The 27,290-nt window shown below is 46.2% G+C and overlaps 2 protein-coding genes across 2 annotated transcripts; both read left to right on the forward strand.

Moving 5' to 3' along the window:
* The first annotated feature begins 5,184 nt into the window (after positions 1-5,184).
* On the forward strand, positions 5,185-6,922 carry LOC606405 (galactinol synthase 2). Its single transcript, NM_001112280.3, has 3 exons — positions 5,185-5,649; positions 5,758-6,087; positions 6,200-6,922. Exons 1-3 carry the CDS (start codon positions 5,314-5,316, stop codon positions 6,569-6,571), a joined length of 1,038 nt encoding a protein of 345 aa, NP_001105750.1. The 5' UTR covers positions 5,185-5,313; the 3' UTR covers positions 6,572-6,922.
* A 6,077-nt stretch (positions 6,923-12,999) lies between these two features.
* On the forward strand, positions 13,000-26,092 carry LOC100191337 (uncharacterized). The gene is made up of 7 exons (NM_001136771.1): positions 13,000-13,229; positions 13,319-13,452; positions 13,552-13,671; positions 24,988-25,083; positions 25,158-25,310; positions 25,399-25,476; positions 25,582-26,092. Exons 1-7 carry the CDS (start codon positions 13,079-13,081, stop codon positions 25,819-25,821), a joined length of 972 nt encoding a protein of 323 aa, NP_001130243.1. The 5' UTR covers positions 13,000-13,078; the 3' UTR covers positions 25,822-26,092.
* Positions 26,093-27,290: the final 1,198 nt, after the last annotated feature.

Here is a 27,290-nt window from a genome sequence, read left to right on the forward strand (position 1 = left end):
CGTTTGCTCTGCTACCTCGACCTCGACCGGATGCGCCCCCGCCGCCTCCTCCTGCTTCAGATGTTTAGGTTCAGGTCCCTTTTGGTGTTTGACGCCAAAGGGGGAGAGATATGAGTTGTGAGAGCTAGGGGGAGTTAGAGAGTTAGTAGAGAGTCAGTGTCCTTTTGATGTAATATTTGTGCCTGCTACTCTCTGTTCTAGCTTGATGTTTTTTGGCTCACAAACTCGTCATATACTCTCGTTGCTTATGGTTGACTATGTGTATTACGTTTTCACCTTATATCATATCACCAGTCTTCTAGTTCTTGTTTCATTAATTTACTTTTTCTTTTATATGAACAAGAATCTTATGATGTGTATGCGCTCACTCTTATTATTATGGTACACATTCTTTCTGTCAAAAATTACTGAGTATAACTAACCATTCTTTCAATTGACAGAATCTTCAAAACAAACTACTCTCACAAAACTTGTAGGGTTGTCATCAATCACCAAAAAGGGGGAGATTGAAAGCATCTAGGCCCCTGGTTGGTTTTAGTGATTAATGACAACGTAATATTATATGTGACTAACGTGTGTTTTGCAGAGACAAATGGTAAGTTAGGTCACATGACAGGTAAAAGCACTACAATGTGAAAGCAATCCCGGAGATAAGAACTCGAAGCGACGGCTAAAACGACGGAACAAAAGGTGAAGGTCTACGGAGTCCGAGTGTCAAGGAGATGTGGACACTCGCGATTTAGTTAGGTCTTTTATTCTCTTTTAGCCGTACTATAAAGAGGGGTTGTCGATGAGTAGTTTGACCAAGAGAGTTCTAGTGTAGTGTTGGTGCACAATCACACTCATACACAGTGCTAGGTGTCACTCTAGAACTCACATACAAGTTAGAGCGAAAACCGATTTGAAAATCAGCTGAAAAACAAGACTTAGGGTTTCTGGCTTTGGGGCACCGGACTGTCCGGTGTGCACCGGACTGTCCGGTGCACCCTCTGCCAGGTGGGACCAGGCTGGTTCACAGCAGAGCCTTCCCAGTCGCAGAAACCCGAGAGCGCTGCCTTCGGAGATGAATTTTAGTGGCACACCGGACATCGCACCGGACTGTCCGGTGTGCACCGGACAGTGGACTGTTCACTGTCCGGTGCGCCATAAGTCCAACGGCTCTGTGTCAGAACTAGCCGTTGGAAGTGACCGTTGGCGCACCGGTGGCGCACCGTTGGCGCACCGGTGGCGCACCGGACTGTCCGGTGCGCCATCGCGCAGCAAGTTTCCTGTAACGGCTAGTTGGTGGGTGAGGGCTATTTATACCCCTTCCACCCACCATATTCAAGGTCTTGCACTCCACATTTATTCCAGCACCTTGGTAGAGTATTGCAAGCACCAAAAGCCTAGTGAGGAGATTAGAGAATCATAATCCGCGCTTGTTCCTCATTAGCGCTAGTGAGAGCCACCTAGAGCACACACCACTTGCATTAGGCTTCTCTTGGTCAAGCGAAAGTCTATGGCTTGTTACTCTTGGTGATCGGCATCACCTAGACGGCTTGGTGGCGTTGGGAGCTCGGTGATCACCGTGAAGATCTTGTTGGTGACCCGACTCAAGTTTGTAAGCGGTCTCGAGGGATCCACCGCGCCGGAGTGGCAAAGGATCATCTCGTAGTGAGCACTTGGTTCTTGCGAGGACCAAGGGGGAGCGATACCCTTGCGCGGGTGCTCCAACGAGGACTAGTGGAGAGTGCCGACTCTTCGATACCTCGGGAAAAATTGGAGGAGTCTTCTAAACTTTGCTTTACATTCCGCACTTAATTCAAGCTATTTACTTTGTGTATTTGTTTAGCAAGTATTTGAAGCATTGTTTTAGCCTTGTTACATTTCTAGTATTATTTTCTTAGTGCTAGTTGTTGGGGTGAAGTTGGGCTCTTGTTTAGCTCTTGCTTAGGTTTTAATTAGTGTTGATTTTTAGAAAAGCCCAATTCACCCCCCCTCTTGGGCATCGTGATCCTTTCATGAAGGATTACGAAAATAAACAACAGAGAAAGTATAGCTATTCTCACAGCAGGATTGTCGGTACTAGAATAACACAAAAAGTAGTGGAAGCAGACCAGCGAGAACGACGACGTCGGCGTGGAAAAAGGAGACAAACGGCGATCAGTCGTGATGGCGCTTCTCAAAAACCTGATACGTACCTCACCCCGTGCAGGGACACGAGAGGATGTAGTCTTCGGAGATCATACTCTCACAACCCTAATGGCACGTCGGCAGTGGGATGGAGAAGACGAAGGCAGCACAACACGTTGGTGTGAGGGGGAGAAATCTGTACTTGAGAGATACGTCCTCAATATGTACACATGACCCAGCAAAAACAAGCAAGTGATCGGTCGACTGTAATCACAACACTAATGTGATTGATTCACAGTCAATCAAGATCAATAACAATTAATGCGAGAATAATTGATTGTCAAAACAACCCAACTCATTTTTTCATGTATGCAAAATATCAAGTGGCAAAAGAAAGTCATGCACCCGCAAGGTTGGAGCGAGAATTTGCCGAACCATTCACGTTTATGTCATGCGTCTACGCCCATTGCCCCGCTAGAGCCCAGCGAGGCAAGCGAGCACGCATGTGGATTCTCCCTTTTTCTCTTCTCAATGGCTTCAACCATGTGGAGACAACTCAATTATTTAAGTTGGTCTTACTCCATCTACAGTAGCGAGGTGGTACTAAAGTTCTCACCATACCATGCACTAGTAACTCGCACGCGCCCCGCGCGTGTTTTTTTGCAATATAAGTAGAAAAAATCGCAATATAAGTGATAACATGGTGCTCTAATGCTTGTAAGATGCACATTAATTAAACTATTCACATATATTACAAAAGCTAGAACAAAGGCTAGTTCTGACTGTGTCAACATCTGAAATCAAGTTGTTATATTTATATAAATTATCTTCAAAAGGTTGATGCATCCATACACCATACATAATTACACAGAGCTTACAAAATAAACACCCAGAACTTCAAAGAGTGTTGATGGTAGAAGTCGACATTCAGTTTTGGGAATATTTGTGGGTAGGTTCTTCTTGAATGTGCACGGGTTCTTCCTTGATCCTATTGATCAGTTATGAAAAAACAGTGAGCTATTATATATATTTTACTCATGAATTAATTAGCTAGACGGTCTGTCTCATGAGCTTTGTATTTAAGTATTTCCACGCGAGGGGCCAACCTACAGAGTCCATTGGAAAATAGGTTAGTAAGCGGTCAGCAATGTCTGTAAATAATTCTGCAAAGGAAAATGTATGTGTTGAAATGTATCGAGGAAATGAACTGTTGTACATATGAATCAATGAAATGCAAATAAAATAGGGATATGGTAGACGTGGTAATTAAACCTGATGGTAGCTTGCAGAATTGGAGTTGAACCTGATTTGGTGCATATAAAGAGAAATCTACTGAGTTAGTTGTTATTAGTGGCATTTCTCTAACACACCGGAATCGGACTGTGCTAAGGTGTGGCCAACTGGCCACTCCTTTACTTGGCCATGTTTGGTTTGAGGGACTAAAGATTAGTCCTTCTATTTTAGTCTCATTTATTAATCCAGCAACACGGATTCGAAGTCGGCAAGCGATACTTAATTATGAATAAAATAATAATATTATTTATAAGACTAAATAAATACTATCAGATTGATTATAAAATAGTTTTTTATAATGAATTATTTTAGAGTCGTAAATATAAATACCGTTTATTAAAATTTTATTTAGTTAGACGTGGACTACTCAAACCCTTGCACAATTTATTTATAATAGTTGCACTCGGCGATAGAGGGAGTAGCATTTCTGTCACGGCAAAAGCTTGGGAATATACTAGTATCAAGAAACATCTAGGAGCATGAAGCTGCGCACCTGGTCCACGTGTCAGCTTACGAACTGAGAGGACGGTATGGTAGCCCCGGGCGAGGCACACGTGAGCTCTCGTCGAGACGATGCCGGTAGCCTCGTGTGGGTCGCCGGCTGCAAATGCGCAGCAAGTGTTCCACGCCCCAGTCCCAGAGAGCAGTGCACATTTCGTTTCGTTGGACCCCAGCACCCAGGACCAGGAGACCTAATGGTTCCGGAACCATCGTGGCCTCTCGTCCCAGTTCCGCCCTTCCGGTGAGAACTCGAGGGAGCAGCGATGTGAGGTCACGAGAGCGCCGTGAGAACTCGGAACTCGTCTGGGCGGTCTAGACTCCACGCAGCGTATAGACGACGTGGCCCATTGTGAGGATATGACTGCAAGTCTGCAGAAGCCTTGGGAGTCCACTCTTGAGCCGCGATCCAGCACGTCGTTCTTGAGTTGAGCATGAACGTACTGCTTCCCGGAGCTAGTTCGCGGCTGTTAAAACTATACGTTCCGGTGCTAGAACTATAAATCTGTGTTTTTTTAAAGGAAATGACAATCAAAGATAGAAATTTTGTCTTAGTATTAAATTAATAAGGTATTTATGAGAGAGAGAGAGAGAAAACAGAGAGTAGGAAGGATAGTAGATGAGGGAAAAAAGGATATTCTCATACAGGTATGGAATCATTTGATTGCCGTGATCCCGTCACTAATTTGTTTCCCGTTTTGAAGCTCAGATGTCATTGAGATCTAAGGTGGAACGTCTCTTCGTCTCTTGCAATGGGACGTGGACTTTGGTCCACCGACAGGGGGAATATATTATATGTAATATAGTAATCAAATGCACAACCCCCCGGGTAAAAAGGGTTTATCCATTGCCTTCCCCTTTATCGCATTAAATCTCGATTCGACTAGTCCCAGTACGAATATGCAAGTAAAACCAGGATCCCGCGAGGAAAACGAAAGTAAAAGCAAGATCACCGGATTGGATAATTAGTTTCTTAATCAGGCGCCAATTAGCGAGCGGAAATTGCGACCATAAATATAAATAAACGAGGTGGCAGGGCCCGCCACTACAGAGAGAGCGTAGAGACATGTTATCTCCTCACTTCTCGGGCCTTCCTCCTGGAATTCCCCAAACTGCCCCACCGAGAAACTTCCGTCCACGGCGTCCGGGCCGTCCGATCTGTCTACGCCGCGACACGTGCGCCTCAGATGGAAGAGCGGCCGTGCCCAGCGACCGACGCAACCGGGGACCATTCCGCCCTCCGGCTATCTATTTAACTCGTCGCCAACCCAGGGCGGAAACCCCAATCGCAAGCTCAAGCAAAAACACAAAGCGCTTAAACCACACTCAAACCAACCGCCAACAAACAGGCCTCCTAGTCCCGACCAGAACTTGCTCGTAGCCCCGCCCCCGAGAACCCGACAGCGCGAGATGGCTCCCGAGCTGATGACAGCCAAGATGACCGCCAAGGCCGCGGCGGCGGCGGCGGCGGTGAAGCCTGCCACGAGGGCGTACGTGACGTTCCTTGCGGGCGACGGCGACTACTGGAAGGGCGTGGTGGGGCTGGCCAAGGGCCTGCGCAAGGTCCGCTCGGCCTACCCCCTGGTGGTGGCGGTGCTGCCCGACGTGCCCGAGTCCCACCGCCGCATCCTCGTCTCGCAGGGCTGCGTCGTCCGCGAGATCGAGCCCGTGTACCCGCCTGAGAACCAGACGCAGTTCGCCATGGCGTACTACGTCATCAACTACTCCAAGCTCCGCATCTGGGAGGTACGTACGTACTGTGTGTGTGTGTGTGTTTTTTGTTTACTTTTTAGCCTTTTCTTTTGCCCATAATTGTTCTGTAGCAGTGCTCACGTCACGTGTCGATTCGTGCAGTTCGTGGAGTACGAGAGGATGGTGTACCTGGACGCGGACATCCAGGTGTTCGAGAACATCGACGGCCTGTTCGAGCTCGAGAAGGGGTACTTCTACGCGGTGATGGACTGCTTCTGCGAGAAGACGTGGAGCCACACCCCGCAGTACAGGATCGGCTACTGCCAGCAGTGCCCGGACAAGGTGGCGTGGCCAGCGGCGACCGCCGAGCTGGGCCCTCCGCCGTCGCTCTACTTCAACGCCGGCATGTTCGTGCACGAGCCCAGCGTGGCCACCGCCAAGGCGCTCCTCGACACCCTCCGCGTGACTCCGCCCACCCCCTTCGCAGAGCAGGTGAGCGGTGTGATCCATGCGTGGCGTGCGTGCGTGCGTGCTCACTCTTCTTAATTGGCACAGCATACAGCATGTGTGCTCACTCATCTCGATCGAATTCCTCCCCCCGCAGGACTTCCTGAACATGTTCTTCAGGGATCAGTACAGGCCGATCCCCAACGTGTACAACCTCGTGCTGGCCATGCTCTGGAGGCACCCCGAGAACGTGCAGCTGGAGAAGGTGAAGGTCGTGCACTACTGCGCGGCGGGGTCCAAGCCGTGGAGGTTCACGGGCAAGGAGGCGAACATGGACAGGGAGGACATCAACGCCCTGGTGAACAAGTGGTGGGACATCTACAACGACGAGACGCTGGACTTGAAGGGCCTGCCCTCGCTCTCGCCCGACGACGACGACGAGGTGGAGGCGGTGGCCAAGAAGCCGCTTCGCGCGGCCCTGGCGGAGGCCGGCACGGTCAAGTACGTCACCGCGCCCTCGGCCGCGTGATCCCGTGCTCTGGCCTTCCCCCACCGCGCACCGTACCGGTGGCCGCGCGCTATAGCTTGTGTGTGTGTGGCCATCGCGGAACATAAGAAGAATCTCTCACTATAAAGGCCTTCGTTCTGTGTTTGCATTTTGGTTTTGGATTAGGGTGTCTAATTTTTCACCAGTTCCTTTTCCCCTTGTGTAAGTGTGGAGCTTACTATATAGCTAGCGCCCATTTCAAGGTGCTGCAAGCGTTGGTCAGGAATTGGGCTAGAGTGTTTGTCCTGTACCGAGGGATTATGTGTATTTTTGCTATTTCGCTCGGTAAATTAATACAATAATAAAAAATAGGGAGCCGCAAAATTATGGCCATATTTCTGTCGGGTTCGGTGTCACTCGCATTACTGGTGGGTGATGTTACACTGTCTTTTTCATGTTTTTTTTTGTCCCCCCCAGGCCCCAGATTTCTTTTTGGACTTCCTTTTCCTTCGGTTTTAAGGTGGGGCTCTTGGCTGTTGTCATTTCTTTTTCCGGCTCGCTCTTGAGAGTACACTACAGTACCCTGACGTTCCCGCACAGTGTTCACACATTGCGCTGCGATGCTTCTGATTTGGAGGGTGACGTGGGATTGGTAAGGGCGTCCGGATACTGGAAAATCCACCGGGATGCGGATGACATGGCTCAAATCTTGCACGGATCTCAAGGCTGAGGCCTGGCCTCACCGAACAATCAAAATCACGAAAATAGAGTGCTGCTGTTGTCGATTTGTCGTGGTCTCTACGCTCCACCACAACACTTCAACAGCGTCTGGCAGCAAGCCCCTCACCTCTCACGGGAGAGAGAAAGAGAGCTCCCGGCCGGCGCGACCAGCGGTGGTCCAAAGATCTAGCAGCGACGTACGGAGAACCTTGACGCGAGGTATCAGCGATCAGCGAGGCAGGTGTGGAATCAGAGACAAGTGATCGGGAACGGTAGAATCGGGCGGAATCAGGGAGCAACGAGGGTGGAAGGAAGAGAGAGCGATGGGGACGGGTATGTGCCTGCCGAGCGGAGGAAGAGATTTCCTCTTTATTTTCACGATGGGCATGGACGTCAGTCTCACCTTAATGCCGAGAGCGGCTGTAATACTATGGTCGTTTTTTTCTCGGTACGATTGACAAACCATAGCCCATAGAAAACTGCAAGTTGATGTTTGGTTTGCGGAAATATATGTTTTGTTTGCCGAAGTATAACGCAAACGGATTATATAAGATAATGGATATTGATAATTTTATTTGGTTAAGCTCTTTTTAGCAGTACTAGGTACTACTCACTCCATTTTTTTATTTCTCGTGGTTTAATTTAAAAATAAACTAGCGGATGACAAATATTCAATAATGGAGATCATACTATCCAATCTAATTATAACTAGTAATCATTACTGTCGGTAAAAGATCTCATTATCATTCTTTTAACAATGTCTTAACCAAACAACACCTAAGATCAAATGTCCTTGTAGAACACCATCTAGATATTCGATATTGTATTTTCCAATGTTGTTTCAATTCATATTATTAAATATCTATGCATCATCACAAAATTGATCAATGAAAAAAACATATAGGGATTAGAGAGGTGGTAATGGGTTCTAATTTTTACACTATAAAATGTAAGAATCAAATTGAATTGGGATGGGACTATTTCCATTTATTTAAAGTAAAATTTATTTAGTGTTCTAATTTTTTGTGAGAAATATTTAGATCGTGATCTATTACCATCTCTATATAGGCCCTAGTATCTATATGACCCTTGTGGGCCCGAGAGGGAACCAAATATACGACCTTCCTCAAGACACGCGAGCCCTAGTGACATATTATGTCCGAGGTTTTATCCATTTGGTGCTCTATGGCTTAAGAGGTCCTAAGAGCTTATCGGGGACATGCAAAGTCGAGAGACATAAATGTCAAATGTAGCGATACACGAGGACCCTTGAGTCCATACACGGATCTAGCTGTAGGACGGGTGGCCCCCTACCACTTCTAAGAGCATCTCCAAGAGAGGCTCTAAACATGGTCTTATTTTAAATATATGGCTCAAAACCATAAAACATTCTTCCAACAGCGGCTCTATTTTATAAAATTTCATCAAATGGTTATAGGGCTCGGTCTCTCGGGTCCTAAATATAGTACCCATATACTGGAGCCCTATCCTCATTTTCACTTAATCTCTAACCATTTATTTCCTAATATCATGGTTTATTTCCTAAATAGCATTATTTAAGGCCTGACTATTGGAGTAAACATTTTTTTTTGAGACCCTAAACATTCTAAATATGGTCTTATTTCAAATTTTAGGACTCTATTTTAGGGTTTGTTGTTGGAGATGCTCTAAGTCCATAGAACCTCATTAGAGTTCATCCTAAATTTTGAAATGTATATTGTGGATAACTTAGTAAGATTATACAATTGCTTTAATTTAGTCCTTTCTAAATTATTTTTGTCTCCGTCCAGTCCTAATCCACTAGGTGGCCCCAGAGAGCTTGAGTAGCCAAAACAGTCTCAGCTTAAAAAGCCTTTGCCAGCTTGATCCAGTAAACATCCAAGAATATTTTTCTCCAATAAATGACGCTACAGCACGTGCAGTTAACTAACTGTAAGAAATCCAGCTATGTATGGACCTAAACCACCTGAACTGCTAACTTGGGAGAAGAAATTTTGGACTTGTATATACATGTTCATTTACTTTAGAATGGCAACAAAAATAATTCTGATGCGACATTAAGATTCAGTCAGCTTCTATTTTGATCGTTATCTTTGTAGTCATCTCAATTGTACCAGTCTGTAGTGGCTGCAATCGACGTCACTGGAGATCAAATAAGCACATCGCACGTGTATATCCACACTCCGGCCGGTTCCCTGGCAACTTGGTAAACCGATCCCTCGGTCAAACGTCACTTAATTCAAATCGAGTGTCTATAATGCACCACCGGCCGGTGTACGTGCAGTGTACCAGTGTCGTGGCGCTCGTGCTGTCAGGTCGTCGTTTGTCTCCTTCCCCTGTGCTGCCGCGTACGCGTCCGGCAGGCAAAGACAAGCCCCGTATATTCAAAATCGAGCAGCCAGTGCAGCACACAACCCCCGTCGCCATACAGAAACAAGGACAGTGACTTTTTCTGGTGCCTTGGTGGAACGGGAAGATCGATTCATCAATAGCACAGGCACGTACGTAAGCAAACGCAAAGCAGAAGATGACAAGAGTAGTAGTAGCAGTAGGCAGCAGAGGCGCTAGCTGCCCGCTCGGAGTGGGGGAGCAACTGAGTCACTGTGACCGTCCATGTATGTCAGGCCGTGTCTAAGATTTCAGGGACTAAAGCTTATCTAGAGACCCGTTTAACCCATCTATATAATAACTATATATGCATTGTATAATTATACATACACATTTCGAGGGCTCAAATGACAATTACAATTGGCTAGCTATAGTATGCGCGTACATGCGAAGATCGATCATCCACGACGTGTTTCGTTGTTTGTAGTCTTGTCCGGTCCTTTAACGACGTAGGTTGTAGAGGCCGAACTGCTCACTTAGTATGGGACAGCTGGGCAACCAAACGAACACTGATTGGCTAAATTAAATAAGTGTTTAAATACATTAAAGCTAATATTTAACAACTAAAATTAGCTAAAGGCATTCAAATAGTTTAATTATAGTTTAACTATTAACTACTCTTAACAAATTAGATAATAGTTAGCTAACTAATTTCATTAGTAAATTTTTAGCCAACTAGTTATTTCAACATCCACTAAATAACTAATGTTACATTTAAATATTACTAGTCGATTGCCCGTGCGTTGCGACGGCTTACAACAATACCTATGTAAACTATCCACCAAAAAAATTCAAGATTTTTTATTTATTGTCTCCGCTTACCGTATAATATTTTTTAATTTAGCTAACTGGTGTTATTATTTACTCTATCCAATATGTCTTGGTACAACACGATCAATAAAGTGAGCGATTAGAAGAGAGTTCACAATAACAGACTGAACGAATAGAGATTATAAATGACATAATTCCACCATACAGAGACCAAATAAGAGAAAGTTTGTGAGCTCAAGTTTTTAAAATAAGTTACATTAACTCAAACTTATAAAAATGATAGATCAAAATATGGAGTGATTGCTAAAGTTAGACATCAATAAAAACTGGATGCGCTCCATATAAATTATGCTATTTCGTTGCAATTACTAACGTTTAAAAGCAACAAATAACCTTTCATTTTACCGTTAGTGTGACAAATCATTGTTGCTACATCTAATTCAGCAATCTCAAACACCATGAAGTCCATTGCGCCAATGTGGTATCAGAAACTACATAATGCTTGCAAGAGCCAAGAACGTCGTGCCGTGCTGGGGTTGTAGCCTTGGCCCGTAGTGCTGGTCCGACCCGACACGATTATATATTTTTTTATTTTACAAAAAAATATATACATATATATAATTTATATTCAATATTAAAAACATTTGAGCATGATGTTCTACTGGTTAGACAACTTTACTTAGTGTCTCCCGCCCTTCTTCCATTAAGGATATGGGTTCGAACCCTATCTCCTACACCATTTTGTAATATTTTACGCTGATTTAATCAAATGGGCCGACGGGCTGGCCCGACACAGTCAGCAGGCCACATGACGTGCCTGGGCCAGAGTTATGGCCTGCGGGGCGTCTAGCCCATGTCGGATCGCCGTTTAGTTATTAGGTGTGCAGCGGATTAATTTGAAATAGCTGTGAGAGGTTATTTGTAAAAAGACACGTGACGGCCGTTGAAACTGGTGCTTTAAATATAGTATAGATATACTTGACGGCTCTGGGCGGGCCACAGTTACGACCCTGGTCGCATGTCGGACAAGCTGCCGCGGAAGCTGGGTGGTCGTGGCGGGATGACACGCCGTATCGCGCCACCTGGGCGCCACGCGCGGACGCGCGCCCATTTGCGCGCAAGCACGCGGCCTTGCGATGGCCATGCACGGGGGCGGCGTGCACCTGATTGGATAACTACCAGGATACTACCTGATACCGTGACTTGCGACTTCCGATGGGCGATAGGCGATGGCTGCCGTAGGTTTTAATATATAAATTGATTATGAAAAGAAAAAAGAACGCAGGGAGATATGTCGATCAGTGGATCCATATCAGGATATTTTGTCATTCCTCTCCATCGTTTAGGCCTAATCAGCTTATGTGCCATCGGTAATAGTGCTCAGAGAATAACACCTGACCCTACATCACTAAATGCTTTTGCAGGAGACGGTGATCGAATATACTAAGTTACCAACCGACATGCTAACCACTTCGTGCTAATATTCGCGACACGTTTTTTCTTAAACAAGCTAGCCAGTGTCCCAGTGATGTAGATATTGTGGTGCAGTTGAGAGAAGCCAATCGTAATTGGTGTCAGACAGAGAAAGATGCAATTGTACTTGGTGTCAGACAGAGAATGATGCAAATCCAGATATGATCAGGTAACTTATTTTGAAGGTTGGATGGATCAGTTAATTAATTGACCTTCGTTGCCCACATGTTTCCAAACCTACCTGGCTAGTGCCTACCTACCCGTGCTTCGTTTTGCTCCATTTGGTGCCGCTGTCTGCCCGGTTCCAAGCTAATAAGTTATTAGCTGTTTTAGTTGGATTGAGACAGTTTGAGAGACATAACTAGCAGTTAGCCGATACATTAGCTAATCCGTTCTAAACCTTTTAACTAAGGTTCTATTTGGATCCTCGCGACTAATTGTTTGCCCGTGGCTGGCGAATAATTAGCTAGCAACAATTCGTCAGGATATGTTTGAGTCTTGGCTAATAGATATTTTTTCTCTTTACACCATCTATTATCACCTATTAGCAAGGTTAAATGGCTAATAAGCAAACAGTGGGTTTGAAGGCCAATGTACTAAAATTAGTCGGTAAACTGGTTGCCACACGAATCCAACACAGAGGCTAAGAGCATCTTCAAGAGACTAGTTAAATAACTCGTCAAGTCGAATTTTGACTACTCAATAGCAAAATAACTCTTCAACAGACTAGCTATCTGACTCGCCAAATTGGCTCTCTCACTAGCTAAATCTAGCTATACACTTGACTAGCAAAACTAGATAGATAGTCTATTGGAGTAATTAAGATGTTATGTATAGAGTGTAATCTTTATAAAAAGTTAAATAAATAGTTAAATAGAGAGGAAAAAATGAAGAATCTATTGGTTTTAGAGATTTGGAGCCGAAACTTATTTTCTACTCTATGGTTCAGCAGCATACTCCTCTGTCGGTCTGTCCAGTCACGTAGGCGTCTGCTATCCTCTGTTCAATACGGAGCCACGTCTCGCAAAGGGCCATTCACCAAACGCGGCCCAACTACCACGCCTCGGCGGACTGGATGCAAGTCGGGCTTCCACCCTTCACGCGCGCTTGGCCCGCTACGACGCTTCGTCTTCGTCTGTCCACCAACCAGACCAACCTCCGGCCACGGGCTCACGGCGGCGAGCGGCCCCAGCTCCGATGGCGCCAACGGTTGAGATCAGCCACCTCACCTTCACCTACCCCGGCATCGACGGCCGCCCGCCACCCGGCGCGCCACCGCTCATCGAGGACGTCTGCTTCTCCCTCGACGCCGGCCAACGATGCCTCCTCCTCGGCTCCAACGGCGCAGGTCACCCGCCTCTCCACCTGCTTCGTTTCTCTCGGTTGTGTCTCGGTGTTGATTTAGCGCGGCGGCGGCTTCGTTTTCCCATGCGATAGGCAAGACGACGATACTGAAGATACTAGGCGGGAAGCACATGGTGGATCCGAGCATGGTGCGGGTCCTGGGAAGGTCCGCCTTCCACGACACGGCACTCACCTCCTCCGGCGACCTCTCCTATCTCGGCGGTGAGGTGAGACAGCGATCTGAGAGTTCCTTTGTTCGGTCTCTGAAATGTAATGAGCATGCCCAATTTTGCCGTCGGATCTAATTTGTGTTAACTGTGGTGCAGTGGAGACGCGACGTGGCCTTTGCTGGCTACCAGGTGAACATTCAGATGGATATATCGGCAGAGAAGATGATTTTTGGTATTGCTGGTGTTGATCCAAAGAGGAGAGACGAGCTTATCAAGGCAGGTTAACTCTCAAAACCTGCAAAATTTTCATGACATGTGCCCATTATTTTCATGGAGCAGCATGCCTGTACGTTTTCAGATACAAGTTTTTAGGGAACTGCACTTCTAGATTGCTAATCGATCACACAGTTTTATCATAGTACTCCATCCCAAAATATTAGTCGTTGTAGTTCTTGATTTTTATGTCTATTCAAATAGATGATGATGAATCTAGACACATATGGAACACATACATTAATTATTGTATGAATTCATTAAAAAGGTAAAACAAATTTTAATTTGGGATGGAGGGAGTACATATTAATTCTAGTTATTGACCATCTCATTCTCCAATGGGTTATATGTTTATGCAGTCTAAAATGTTTAGTATGTACAATGGTTATTTGCTGTGAGATTCCCTTTCTATTATTTTGGATCCAGTGCTTCCACAAATGTTTCCCCTTTGGGAATCCCTTTTTTCTCGGGCCAGAATATGGTCACATTTTTTCACTGGGCGTCACCAACGGGAAACAATATTATTCGGGCTTGTTTGGATGTGCTAACAGAGAAGGGCTAATTGGGTGTTTGGCTAGAATTTGAAAGCAGGAAGAATTGGGTATAATGCCTGAATGTATTGTGTTGAACCCTTGAGCTGTATAAGGGCTTGTTTGGTTCATGACCACAACTAGCCATACTACAGGCTAGTCGGGCCACAGTTTTTAATGTATTTCTTTGGTTCGCTGCCACAAATATGACGCACCACACTTTCTTCACATGTCAGACTCATTTTCTTGTCACATGTCTGGCTTCAGTTTTGCTACCACAATTTCTAATTTTCTATAGCAGCCATAGCCCATAGTTTTTCTAAGGTTAAGTGTGATAAACTACGACACCAACTGGTAGAAACACCTCGGCTGCGCAGATTATAGGAGTGAGTATCAAGTTGGCTGGACGAGCGGGAACGAAGGGGCGCCGTGCTGCCGCTCGGCTGGGAACTTAGGTGAGGTGCGGAACACAGGTGAGGTAGGGAACAATCACTTCTTAGATTGATCAATGCTTCCCAATTGATTACAGACGCCTGGACTTTATAGTCCAACTCTAAACAGACTCCTTAATCTTAGGAACTCTAACAGACTCTCCTTAAAAAACAGACTCCTTAATATTAGGATCTCTAAACAGATTCTCCTTATCTAAGGATCCTCCTAATCCTTATCTATATGCCCCTCTATAATGGGCCGACTAGAGGGCTGTTTAGGCCTCCTACTATAAACCATAACATTTCTCCCTCCCTCGACGAACAGCTCGTCCTCGAGCTGAAACTGCGGATATGAAGCCTTGAACTGTTGTAGAGGTTCCCATGTTGCATCTACTGACTGAGTACCATTCCAGTGCACCAACACCTGCCATTGTCCGTGCTGCATCCTTGCTCTTATTATCTTCTCTGGCGATGGCAGAAGCCGGCCATTTTGCATAGGTGGGAGGTCTGGGGGCAGGACAGGAGGGGTACCCCGGAAAGGCTTAAGGAGTCCCACGTGAAAGACATCATGAATTTGTGCCCCTTCTGGTAACTCCAGACGATACGCTACTGCGCCCACGCGCTCAAGAATACGAAATGGTCCCGCATATCGCGGTCCCAATTTCCCTTTGGGTCGTTCGACCAGTGACTGAGCTTGTCGATTGAGGAGACGGAGCCAGACCCAGTCATCCACATCGAACTCGAGATCCCGGTGTCGGCCATCATAAAACTTTTTGGCATGCTCTTGAGCTTGCAGCAGCCTATCTCTGACTTCCCCTAGAAATATATCTCTTTCCCATAGCATATCATCCACAACTTGAGTGTCTGCTGTCCCCTGCTTATATGGAATGAGAGGTGGTGGATCCCTGCCATATACTACACGAAAAGGAGTTGTCTTCAATGCTGAGTGGTATGATGTATTGTAACAGTATTCCGCGCATGCAAGCCAGTCCACCCAAGCTCTTGGCCTGTCTCCCGTGATGCACCTCAAATACATGGCAATAGTTTTGTTGACTGCTTCCGACTGACCATCAGTTTGGGGGTGAAAAGCAGTACTCATTCTTAACTTGACACCTGTTAGCTTGAACAGATCCCTCCAGATATGTCCGGTGAAAACTGGATCTCTATCGCTGACTATGGAACTTGGGAACCCATGCAGCCGCACTATGTCAATAAAAAATGCTCGTGCCACAGTCGCAGCTGTGTAAGGATGACTGAGGGCAATAAAGTGGGCATATTTAGAGAACCGATCAACCACTGTTAATATGACAGACTTACCATGGACCTTTGGTAAACCCTCAATGAAATCCATTGAGATGTCTGTCCATATTTGTATTGGGACTTCCAGCGGTTGGAGGAGCCCTGCGGGATGCAGCGACTCTGTTTTGTTCCTCTGACAGATTGCACATGATTTGACCCAATCCTGTACCAGTGTCCTATCCTTGTGAATGAAGAAATCAGCTCTTAATCGATGCAGCGTCTTTTGTACTCCACCATGTCCTGCTGAGTGTGTGGCCTCCAGTATTGAGGGAATGAGTTTGGATGATGTTGGGATAAACACCCTGCGGCCATGCAGTATCAAGCCTTCCCGTATCTGCCATGGGGCCTCTAGGGATCCCTCTGTAATCTGAGCCTGGAGGAGTTTCCACTCATCATTATTAGCACATTCTGCCTGCAATTCTTGGTACAGCTGGAATGTTGGGGTTGATATGGTATGGACTGAACTTTCAGTTGTGTCCCTGCGAGATAAAGAATCAGCCACTGTGTTGAGTCGTCCTGCCCGATATTCCACTGTGAAGTCAAAGCCAAACAACTTACTAATCCACTGATGTTGTGGTACCGTGGATAGTCGTTGATCTAGTATGAACTTGAGACTGAAATGGTCAGTTCGTACCACAAATCGTCTGCCCCATAAATAAGGACGCCAATGACGTATTGCCTGTACCAACCCAATGAGCTCGCGCTCATATGCTGCCAATTTTATGTGTCGGGCTGCAAATGGCCGGCTAAAAAAAAGCTATTGGGCCGTGATCTTGGTGTAGGACAGCACCAAACCCCGAGCCCGAGGCATCACAATCCACAGTGAAAGTCCGTTCAAAGTCAGGAAGCTGCAGGACTGGTGCTGATGAGAGTGCCCGTTTGAGCGCTTGGAAGGCGGAGTCGGCTTCTGGAGACCACTGAAAGCCTTCTTTCTTTAGGAGTTTGGTTAACGGTGCAGCGATTAACCCAAATTCCTTGATAAATTTCCGGTAGTAGCCTGCCAATCCCAGAAATCCCCGCAGTCCTCGTGGTGCCTTTGGGATCGGCCAAGAAGTAACTGCTTCCACCTTGTTGCTGTCCATAGCCACTCCTTTAGCTGAGATGATGTGCCCTAAATAAGCAACGGATGTCGCACCGAATTCGCATTTGGACTGTTTGACAAACAAATTGTTGGTCAGCAGGGTCTGTAGGACAGCCTTGACATGTATGAGGTGGTCTGACCATGTGGCACTATAGATGAGGATGTCATCAAAGAATACTAGGACAAACCGGCGAAGGAACTGACCCAGTACTTCATTCATCAACGCCTGAAATGTCGCTGGGGCATTTGAGAGACCAAATGGCATAACCAGAAACTCAAAGTGCCCATGGTGTGTCCTGAAGGCTGTTTTGTGTACGTCTTCTGGATGAACACGGACTTGATGGTAGCCGGATCGGAGGTCCAATTTAGTGAAGAAATGTGCCCCTTGCAGTTCATCTAGCAGCTCATCAACCACGGGTATAGGGAATTTGTCTTTGACTGTTTTCTCATTCAGTGCTCTATAATCAATGCAGAAGCGCCATGATTTGTCCCTCTTTTTCACTAGGAGTACTGGAGCTGAAAAAGTTGATGTGCTGTAGCGGATAATCCCCTGTTGTAACATGGTTGTGCATTGTGCCTCCAATTCATCCTTTTGAAGCTGTGGGTACCTATATGGCCTAACTGCAACGGGTGCTGTTCCTGGCAAAAGGTGGATCCTGTGATCACACCTTCTTGCTGGAGGAAGGTCACTGGGCGTAGCAAACACCTTCTGAAATTGCAGGAGCAGACGATCCATCATCGGTTTGGTGGTTGTGATATCTGTGCTAATTGTTCTCACTGCTGGGTACACATTAATGGCCTTCCGATCTGATCCCAGTCCTTTCCACACAATCCGTTGTCCCCTTCTCCAGAAAGCTAGGCACAGGTTCTCGAGGTCCCAAAGTGTTGGCCCCAAAGTGCGCAAGAATTTGACCCCGAGAATGATGTCGAAAGAATCAATTGGGATGGCGTAAGCATCCATCAGAAAGTCTTCCTGGCCGATAGTCAAGCTGATGCTGTTGGAGAGCTTACAACACATGATTTTGTCCCCATTGGCCACAGATGTCTGGAGGGCTGGGCTTGGCTGGTAGTCCAGTTTCAGAGCGCGTGCCGTGTCTTGGTTGATGAAGTTGTGAGTAGATCCTGTGTCCAACAGGGCTGTAAGAGCTTTCCCCATGATATGTACTTCCAGCTGCAAGGTACTCTCATAATGGATACCCGTGAGGGCATGTAAGGAGATCACTGGTGTTGGGTCCCCTGGCACTGAATCGGCCTCTATAGATTCATCTTCCTCATAGTCCGTGACCTCAAGATAGAACAATTTAGGGCAGCGATGTCCACGGACATACTGTTCATCACAATTATAACAAAGTCCCTGGCGACGCCGCTCAGCCATCTCAGCAGGCGTCAACTTCTTGAATGTTCGCTGCTGTCCTGTACTGGGAGCTGCAGGAATCGCTGGTTGAGGTGCCGGTACTGGTACAGACGGGCGCTGGGGTTGACACATGGTCTTGTTGGTGGTTGATGTCAGCTGGTGATCGAGCACTTGTGACCTCCGTTCATATGCGCGCGCCAAACTCAAGGCGTGATTGATATCCCGTGGTGCCATGAGTTCCACGTCGATCTTGATACGCTCCGAAAGTCCAGCCGTAAACAGATGTACCTTCTGCTCCTGTGACAGTGGAGCTGTTTGGGCTAGCAGGTCCCAAAATCTCTCCTGGTAGTCATCCACTGTCGTGCGGAATGGAAGGCATGCCAGTTCGCCGAGAGGATTGCTGCGTAATGGGGGCCCAAAGCAGAGTTGGCAATGCTGCTTGAAGAGTTCCCATGACATGGAAGGTTCGTCGCGCTGCAGCTGGGTGTACCATGTCCGGGCAATTCCTGTCATGTGATAGGATGCGAGACAGACTTTCTCATCCTCCAGCGTGCGCTGACCTTCAAAGAATTGTTCGCATCGATTGAGCCACTGGAGGGGGTCTTCCTTGCCGTCAAATAGGGCAAATTCGAGGCGATGGAAGCGAGGAACTCCTGCAGTAGGAGTATGGGGAATGGTGTTGAGAGATGGCAATGTAGGTGGTGGATAATGTGGGATGGGCGAAGGGGAATGTGGCAATGGTAGAAGATGGATTGGGAGCTGGGTGGTGGTGGGTGGTGGCACATCATCAGTTGGCGTCGTGGTGGGGGGTATGCCTCCATACCCGGGCAAGCCATAGGGGCAGCTTGCTGGAAGGGACAGCGCCGCTGATGCAGGCGGAGTCTCCACTGCTGCAATGCGCGAGGACATGGAGGACATCTGCGTTGCGAAGGCCCCTAGTTGGCGCTGGACTTCGGCAAGGGCGGTGGTGATCGCTGCCAACTCCGACGCCTGGGTGGCGGACGCTGCACTGTCGTCGGTGTTGGATCCTGGCATCTCCGATACCAAATTGGTAGAAACACCTCAGCTGCGCAGATTATAGGAGTGAGTATCAAGTTGGCTGGACGAGCGGGAACGAAGGGGCGCCGTGCTGCCGCTCGGCTGGGAACTTAGGTGAGGTGCGGAACACATGTGAGGCAGGGAACAATCACTTCTTAGATTGATCAATGCTTCCCAATTGATTACAGACGCCTGGACTTTATAGTCCAACTCTAAACAGACTCCTTAATCTTAGGAACTCTAACAGACTCTCCTTAAAAAACAGACTCCTTAATATTAGGATCTCTAAACAGATTCTCCTTATCTAAGGATCCTCCTAATCCTTATCTATATGTCCCTCTATAATGGGCCGACTAGAGGGCTGTTTAGGCCTCCTACTATAAACCATAACACCAACTAAACAGGCCCTTAAATATAGTACAAGACATGGGGGCAAGATATTTCCATGGTACATATGGCAATACGAGATTCCAATGTACCTAACTACCAAATACCTCCCTTCCCCCCAAGTCATAATGGGAGCATGGCAGATGGTCAAACTGGGGAAAAAGGTAAAGACTAACATCCCTCGCAGCCATCGTGACGTCACAATGCAGATTTTGCGACAAGAGTAGAAACCGACAAGTAGCTCATGTGGATGGACGTATCCACAAGGGCTCACACGTCATCCATCTACAACGTTGGCATCCAGAAGGTGGCAACCGTAGGCACAGACGGCCTAAGACCTATATCGAGCATGATGAGGACCAGCGATAGCGACTGTGGTGATGGCTTGACCATGAGCAAAGTCATTGCTGCCTGGGAAGGCACAAAACGACGACGCCATTGCAGAAGCTAAGCAGGGTGGTGTGGTGGCCTGGTGCCTATGATGCTGGAGATTGAAGATGATCGAGGGACTTTGAGGAGAGGCGGAGGATGTAGAAGAACACAGGGTGGGAAGTGAGCCTGACGGGATGGCACAACAGCCTGGCAGTGCCCATCGTATGTGTTCCTCTGATTTGCTGCTGCTTGATAACACTAGGTGGTGAATCAATCAAATCAGCCGCCAAAACCGAGGGCTGGTCCCTGACAAAGATTGATCTCCCTAGTCCCTAGAGGCGACGAGAGCCTTAAGGTTCAGGAAATACCTAAAGTCGTGATACCATGAAGTAGGACGCGATCGTTATAATGCATGGATGCTTTACATTGAGCCCTTGGACGGTATAAGTAGAGTACATGACTTGGGGGAAAGATGCTTCTTTGATACATATTGTAGTGTGAGATTATAATATCCCTTACTACCAAATGTATTCTAAGGAAATTAGCCATTAGCCTCACCTATTGCCGTTAGCCCATTCAAACATGTGGGGCCTAATAACAGGGCTATTTTTTTCAGACACATTCTATCCGTTAGCTCATTAGCTGGCCAAAAAGGGCTAATTTTCGCTAATTTTAGCTAGATAGTTATTAGCCTGTCCAAGCAGGTACTAATCTGCTCCGGCCACGTGCCGCACGCCTTCTAGGTTGCCGACCGCCGCCGATGCCCCCTCTCCCCGCCGATGCTGCCGCTCCAGCGCCCCCTCACGACCACTTTTCCCTCCCTAGCGTGGGCGCCAGCAGACAGAGCTCTCTCTCCCACTCGCCTTAGGTGCCAGGTAACGCGAGGCAGACACCTTGCCTTGGCAGACCGCTTTATCGCTTAGGTGACAGTGTCGCCTAAGCGTCGCCTTAATAACTATGCGCAAGTGTCTTCCTATAAAGGGCGTACTATTTAAGAAAGCTAATTAGAACCATTTTTTCTTGATTACTGCCGTGTCAGTTAGGCCTAAATGCAAAGGCATGTAGATTAAACATCTATTGGCTCTAGATAACTGTAACACCCAGTTTGTAATATATATAAAAAAGGAGAAAAGTCATTTCCTATATTTTATGTGTGTATTGAATTTACTTATCATCACATGTGAACACCATATTCAAACAACAAATAAATAATAAAGATATAAGCCACCAAATTATGCATCATGCTGGATTTTATTTTGTGTGCATATTGTGAGAAAATAAAATAAAAATATGACAAGAAATATATTATAAATAAAAGTAAGACCATTATGTTCAAATTATACTTTCAATCTAAGAAGAATTCACCAAAATATTTAAGTGTGAAATTTGAATTCAAAAGAGATGGGAAAAATATAAATCAGAAAAAGGAAAAGTAAAATAAAAAGAAAAACTAGCACATGGGCTGAAACCTACAGAACCGGCCCATCTTCTTTTTATTCCCTTCGCGCTGGCCGGCCCGTTTACACCCTCGCGTCTCACACTGTCGCGTGGGTCCCTGCTGTCAGCTCATCCCTCCCCCAGGCGGGATCTACTCGCACCGACATGCCTGCCCCACTTGCAGCCTCTGCGCACCTGGACTCGACACTGTGTCACTGCCGGTGGGCCCTGGATACCAGAATTGTCTTCCCCGCCGTGTAAATCCCTGGGCGCAACAGAACCCGCAGCCGCCGCCTCGGTGGTTGTGTCTGGCCGCGAATTGCGCTGTGGATCCCGGAGTTGGCCGAATCCCACTGGTCGGACTCCTTCTCTGTGTTCGCAGCGTCGGGCGGAAACAGAAATCCGCCGAACTCTGCGCGCGGCAAGAACGATCCCGGCCGTGTTTCTCATACGCGCGGACTCGGCCGAACGGCACACGCGGAATTCAGATGGAGCTCGCTTGGTCCGTTCGGTGCCTGGGGTCTCCCGAGGATCTCGGTCGTCAGCTCACCCCTCCGGTGTATAAAAGCCCGGCCCGTCCTCGTCTCATCCTCCGCGTCGGCCGCCACTGACGGCGCTCGGCTCTTCCTCGTCGGCGGATCCGTATCCACGGTCTCCTCTACGTCCGTGTGGATCTTGGTCCGCAGGCCGCGCAAGTCCTCTACACGGGAGCACGGGGGTGCGGGGCAGTGAGTTCGCCGGCGAAGAACCACCGTGCGATGCTCAGGTGCCGCCAACTCGCGCTGCGTCGTGGACGATGGTCTGTGAGTCCCGATTCCTCGGTTAGTGACCCTCACCGTGCTCGTTGTGTTCCCAATCGCGCGTACCACCTATTCGATTTGGGGATTAGGCCCCAGGGTCCCGGATTGCCAGCTCCGGCGAGGTGCGCCGCCATGGGTACTATGCCGTCGTGTCGGGGGTGGGGGATCGCGTATTCGCGTGGGTGCTGTGATCCCGGAGATCGACGGTTTGGATTAAACGTTGGATACCCCTCTGCTCAGTTGAATCCGCACCGTCGATATGGCGATGATCGATATAGATTACACCGTAAACCATCGGGAATGATCTGGCCGTAGGTTTTAGATCTTGCGGTCAGCAGCGCGTACCGGTTCGATCTATGTTAGATATAATCGGGGCCGTAGATTGTGGATCGGGCGGACTGAAACACCCGATGACCCTTTGCGGTGTTTATTTTTCAAAAGAGCCCCCGTCTTTAGTATAAATAAACCCGCAGTCCACTCAGGGGAGTTCTGTGTCTGCGTAAAACTTATGGTTTAGCCCCTGGACTCTCTGGTAATGATGCGCTTGGTCCAGATAACAAGAAAATCAAATAAATTCATTTGGAAAATACTTTTTAATGCAAAAATAAATGCTAGAACTTGTATAAATCATAGAAAATTCATATGAACTCCGAATTGACCCATCCCAATTTCTATAATTTTATAATATTATGGTTTATCAATTAGTGCCACTTATTCGTCATGAAAGCCACTTTAAAAATTTATTTCCTAACTAATCTTATATCAAATCCATAAAACCTTAGGAAATTCATAACTCCTCCGTTTTAACTCCGATTTGATCCGTTCGAGTTGCGTTAGTCTCGTAGCAACGCATAGTTTATTATTATGCAGTTTGATCTTATGTTTGATGTGATGTTCATTTTGCCTATACCATGTTTATCTGTATTGCTACGTTTAGCAGTGAGGACACGTGTCATCTGAAGAGCAAGTTGGTACCTGGAATCTCAAGTCTCAGGCAAGTTGTGCCCTTGATCACTTCTTTTTACCCACTCATGTTCTAATTAATCATAATGATCTGCATAGGTTAATTTTGATGGGACCCAATAGGTTACCCTAGTTTGATTATCTTTATACCTTGTTACCACTGAACTTTTTGGGTAGTACTTGCTAGTGCTTTATGTGGTTTTGGGTATGAAGATTCATTACTCATGATTATACTTTTGTTATCCATTGTTATTTATCGTTCATGATAAGATCATTATGTTAATTGGAACATGGAGCGACCACCCGGGAAAACAGTGCTACCACAAGGGTTTAATGGGACGCCCTTGGCTGATTAATTAGGAAAGCTAGTGGAGGACTACCTTACCCGAAAGGGGCAAGGGCAGTAGGGGAGTGGTCAGTGTAGGGAGGCCCTCGGGAGGATTTTGCTGCGATGGCGGTCCTGCAAGGGATTCCTGCATTGGAGCTTCCTATAAACTGTAGCGGGTTTTCTGAAGCTAGTGGAACTTTGTAAAGGCCTCGTAGTGTTACCCTGCCTCGCCTCCTCGGTAGAGGTGTATGGGAAGTCGCGATCGCTTGGCAGATGGGTAACATGACTTGTGGGTAAAGATGCGCCACCTCTGCAGAGTGTAAAACTGGTATACTAGCCGTGCTCACGGTCATGAGCAGCTCGGACCCTCACATGATTAAATTATGGAACTTAAACTCAATTTATCATATGCATTGCATCGCAGGTGAGGTTGTTACTTTTGTTCTACAATTTAATTGGGTTGGTATTTACTTATACTTAGTAATTGCTAATAAAATTTTGACCAACTTTAAAAGCAATGCTCAGCTCTAACCATCCTCTTTGGTAAGCCTTACACTTCACGTGAACTCCCACCTTTGGCGAGTTCATGCACATTATTCCCCACAACTTGTTGAGCGATGAACGTATGTGAGCTCACTCTTGCTGTCTCACACCCCCCCACAGGTCAAGAACAGGTACCACAGGATGAGGCGCATGAAGGATGCTGTGACGAGTTCTTGAGTGGTCTAGGTCGTCGTCTCCCAGTCAACTTTGGGTTGCTGGATCGTTTCCTCATATGATGTAATTATCTAATTATTTTGTATAGAACTCCTGTTATATAGTAAAGATGTGACATTCGATCCTGTGCCACTATGCATCATATGTGTGAGACTTGGTCCCAGCACACCTGATGTTTATGTTCGCGCCCGGGCTTTGGATCCCTAAAACCCGGGTGTGACAATAACCGTGTTTGCTAATTAGAACTTCCCTCTTAATAGTACGACTATCTATTCTAAACTCGATCTTACACTTTATTGCGTCTTGATCGGCAAAACGAAATGCCTATTTATACATTTGCCTTGACACATTGGATTTTGTTTTTCTCTTTCTTCTTTTCAATGTTAGGGCTCGCTGCATTCATCCATCTCCAAGCCTTGCTCTTCATAGGGCTTTTAGTTTGCAAGTCTTGAATTCTGTAGATGATGTGTTGTTGGTAATTTGAATTGACTTCATTAAACGTAAACTTTCGCAAAAGTCTACTGTGCCTTTGGTTTGCAATGAAAGCTTGTTTTGTTCAACTACCATTCTACCATGTTTCAGATTTTAGACATCGACCTCACCTGGCGCATGCACAAGGCATCAGATGGTCAGAGGAGACGTGTCCAGATTTGCATGGGACTTCTTAAGTCATTCAAGGTTTGTTTTCCTTTTCCATGTCTCAAAGGATATAATGCTATCATTCACACTATAATTAAAAAAATGCAATGCAGGTTCTTCTTCTTGATGAGATCACAGTTGATCTTGATGTTCTGGCAAGATCAAATCTGTTATCGTATCTTAAAAAGGAATGTGAGGAAAGAGGTGCAACAATCATCTATGCCACACATATTTTTGATGGTCTTGATGATTGGCCAACACACATTGTAAGCTCCATTGAATCTTGTTGTTTATAAGCTCAAGTATTTCTTGTGGAATTGTGGACTTAGATGATTATTGTTTTTGTATTTCAAGGTTTACATTGCTCATGGGAAACTGCAATTAGCAGTGCCTTTGGAAAAGGTGAAAGAAATGAGTCAGTTATCTCTCATGGTAAGTATCGTCCATCCATATAGAACAGTATGCTTTAGCACATCATGGACATTCACATTATGCTTTAGTACCGCATGGCCATTCAGATTTGCGTTTGCATTTCAGAGGACTGTGGAGAGCTGGTTGAGGAAAGAAAGAAATGAGGACAGGAGGAGGAGAAAGGAGCGAAAGGAGAAAGGCCTCCCAGAATTCGACAAGGTTGTCGAGGGTAGTCGGGTTATAGGTGATCCAGCAAAGAACGCAGACAGAGTTATAAACAACGGGTGGGCAGCTGGACGGCTTACCTCGACGATTGCAGGAGAGGAAAATTTCGTCTTCAGCTCTAACAGCGTACTTAGGCAATGATCTAGCTTTGTTTTCCTTTATCTATACATTGAAAACGGTAAATAATAGTCTTGCGGATCCAATAGAGATATCGTTGGAGCTTTGTCATTTATAGCGAAAGTTCTGTCAGGAAAGGAGAATTCACTCTATATAGTTTGGATTTGAGGATTTACACTGTAATTTTATTCGCAGCTGAGTGTTCGAGAAAAAGAAATTGCACTGTAACAACATATATATACTGCACCAAATATTTGTGTGGTCATATTTATTTCTACAGGGGCTACGCATAACTTGGGTCAGGTTTCAGTTGCTACGTTTGTTCATACATAAATGCAAGGCAAGGGAACTGTATGGTCAAAGCGGAACAACACACCATGCTACGTTTGAAAAACAAGGATTATGATTTTTACTTTTCTAAATTTTTAGGCCTTGCTAATAGTAGAGATTTTGAATCGCTCTGGATTTAAACCCATCCAATCCACGTGCATTGAGTTGAAAAGGAACATGCAAATAAATAAACACACCAACTACAACTTTTCATTTGCCGCAAAGATCATGTGGGCGTTCACCATGGGCGTTCATCATATACACAGTAGATGCCCAGAACCACTTCTCGGTACGTCCCTCCATGCGCACATGCTACACCCCTTCACAGGCACATATAGCAAGGGTTGATGCTGCGATATGGACCATATGGGCCAATTTTACAACTACTGCGGGTTTCCAACGGGCAGCTCACCACACACGCTGATGTCTAGAACTAGAACCATCTTTACACACCCTTCTTGTAACTAACATAATTCTACTGCCAACAGCGGACCAAGGTAAAGCAACTACTACGCCTTTTTTTTCTTTAAAATGTTACTGTGTTCATTTGTATCTGTGGACATCAATTTAGCAACAGTATTTACCAACTCCATAATTGTTTCTTGTGTTGTGTGTGAACATGTAAAGTTTCAGAGAAAAAACGAAGTGCAATATATGTTTCCAAGTGAGACAAGGTCTTTGTTTCAGAATAACCAGCACCGGATTTTATTGTCACAACTGAAGTAACCACGCTGATCCATGAACTGCAGGTACAAGTCTAAAGAATGTGGCGTAGCTTTGTAACATCTGCAACATCCGTAGTCTTTCATGAGTCTAAAGGTACACCGGTTCGGTAACATAGTTGCAGTTATCACCGTTACTATTTGAAAATTGGCTTGAAATGGAAAAAAAAACCCATTCCAACTGCCATTTGAAAATCGACCTGAATCGAAGTAAATTCCAACTTTGTAACTGTAACCAGCATAAGAATATTTGCTCAAGATTGATTGTTAGTGCACATTGAAGTGCCGTAGTTCCAAGGATGGCTGCACAGCTGCAGCCTGCAGTCAGCAATGAGACAAACCTTGCAAACTGATGTTACTTTAGATTAGATTAGATGTTACTTTAGATTAGATTAGATGACCCGGTAGCTATAACTCCACGTTGTCAATCGGTAATTTCCA

This window comes from Zea mays, chromosome 9, assembly GCF_902167145.1.
Source record: "Zea mays cultivar B73 chromosome 9, Zm-B73-REFERENCE-NAM-5.0, whole genome shotgun sequence".
NCBI lineage: Eukaryota > Viridiplantae > Streptophyta > Magnoliopsida > Poales > Poaceae > Zea > Zea mays.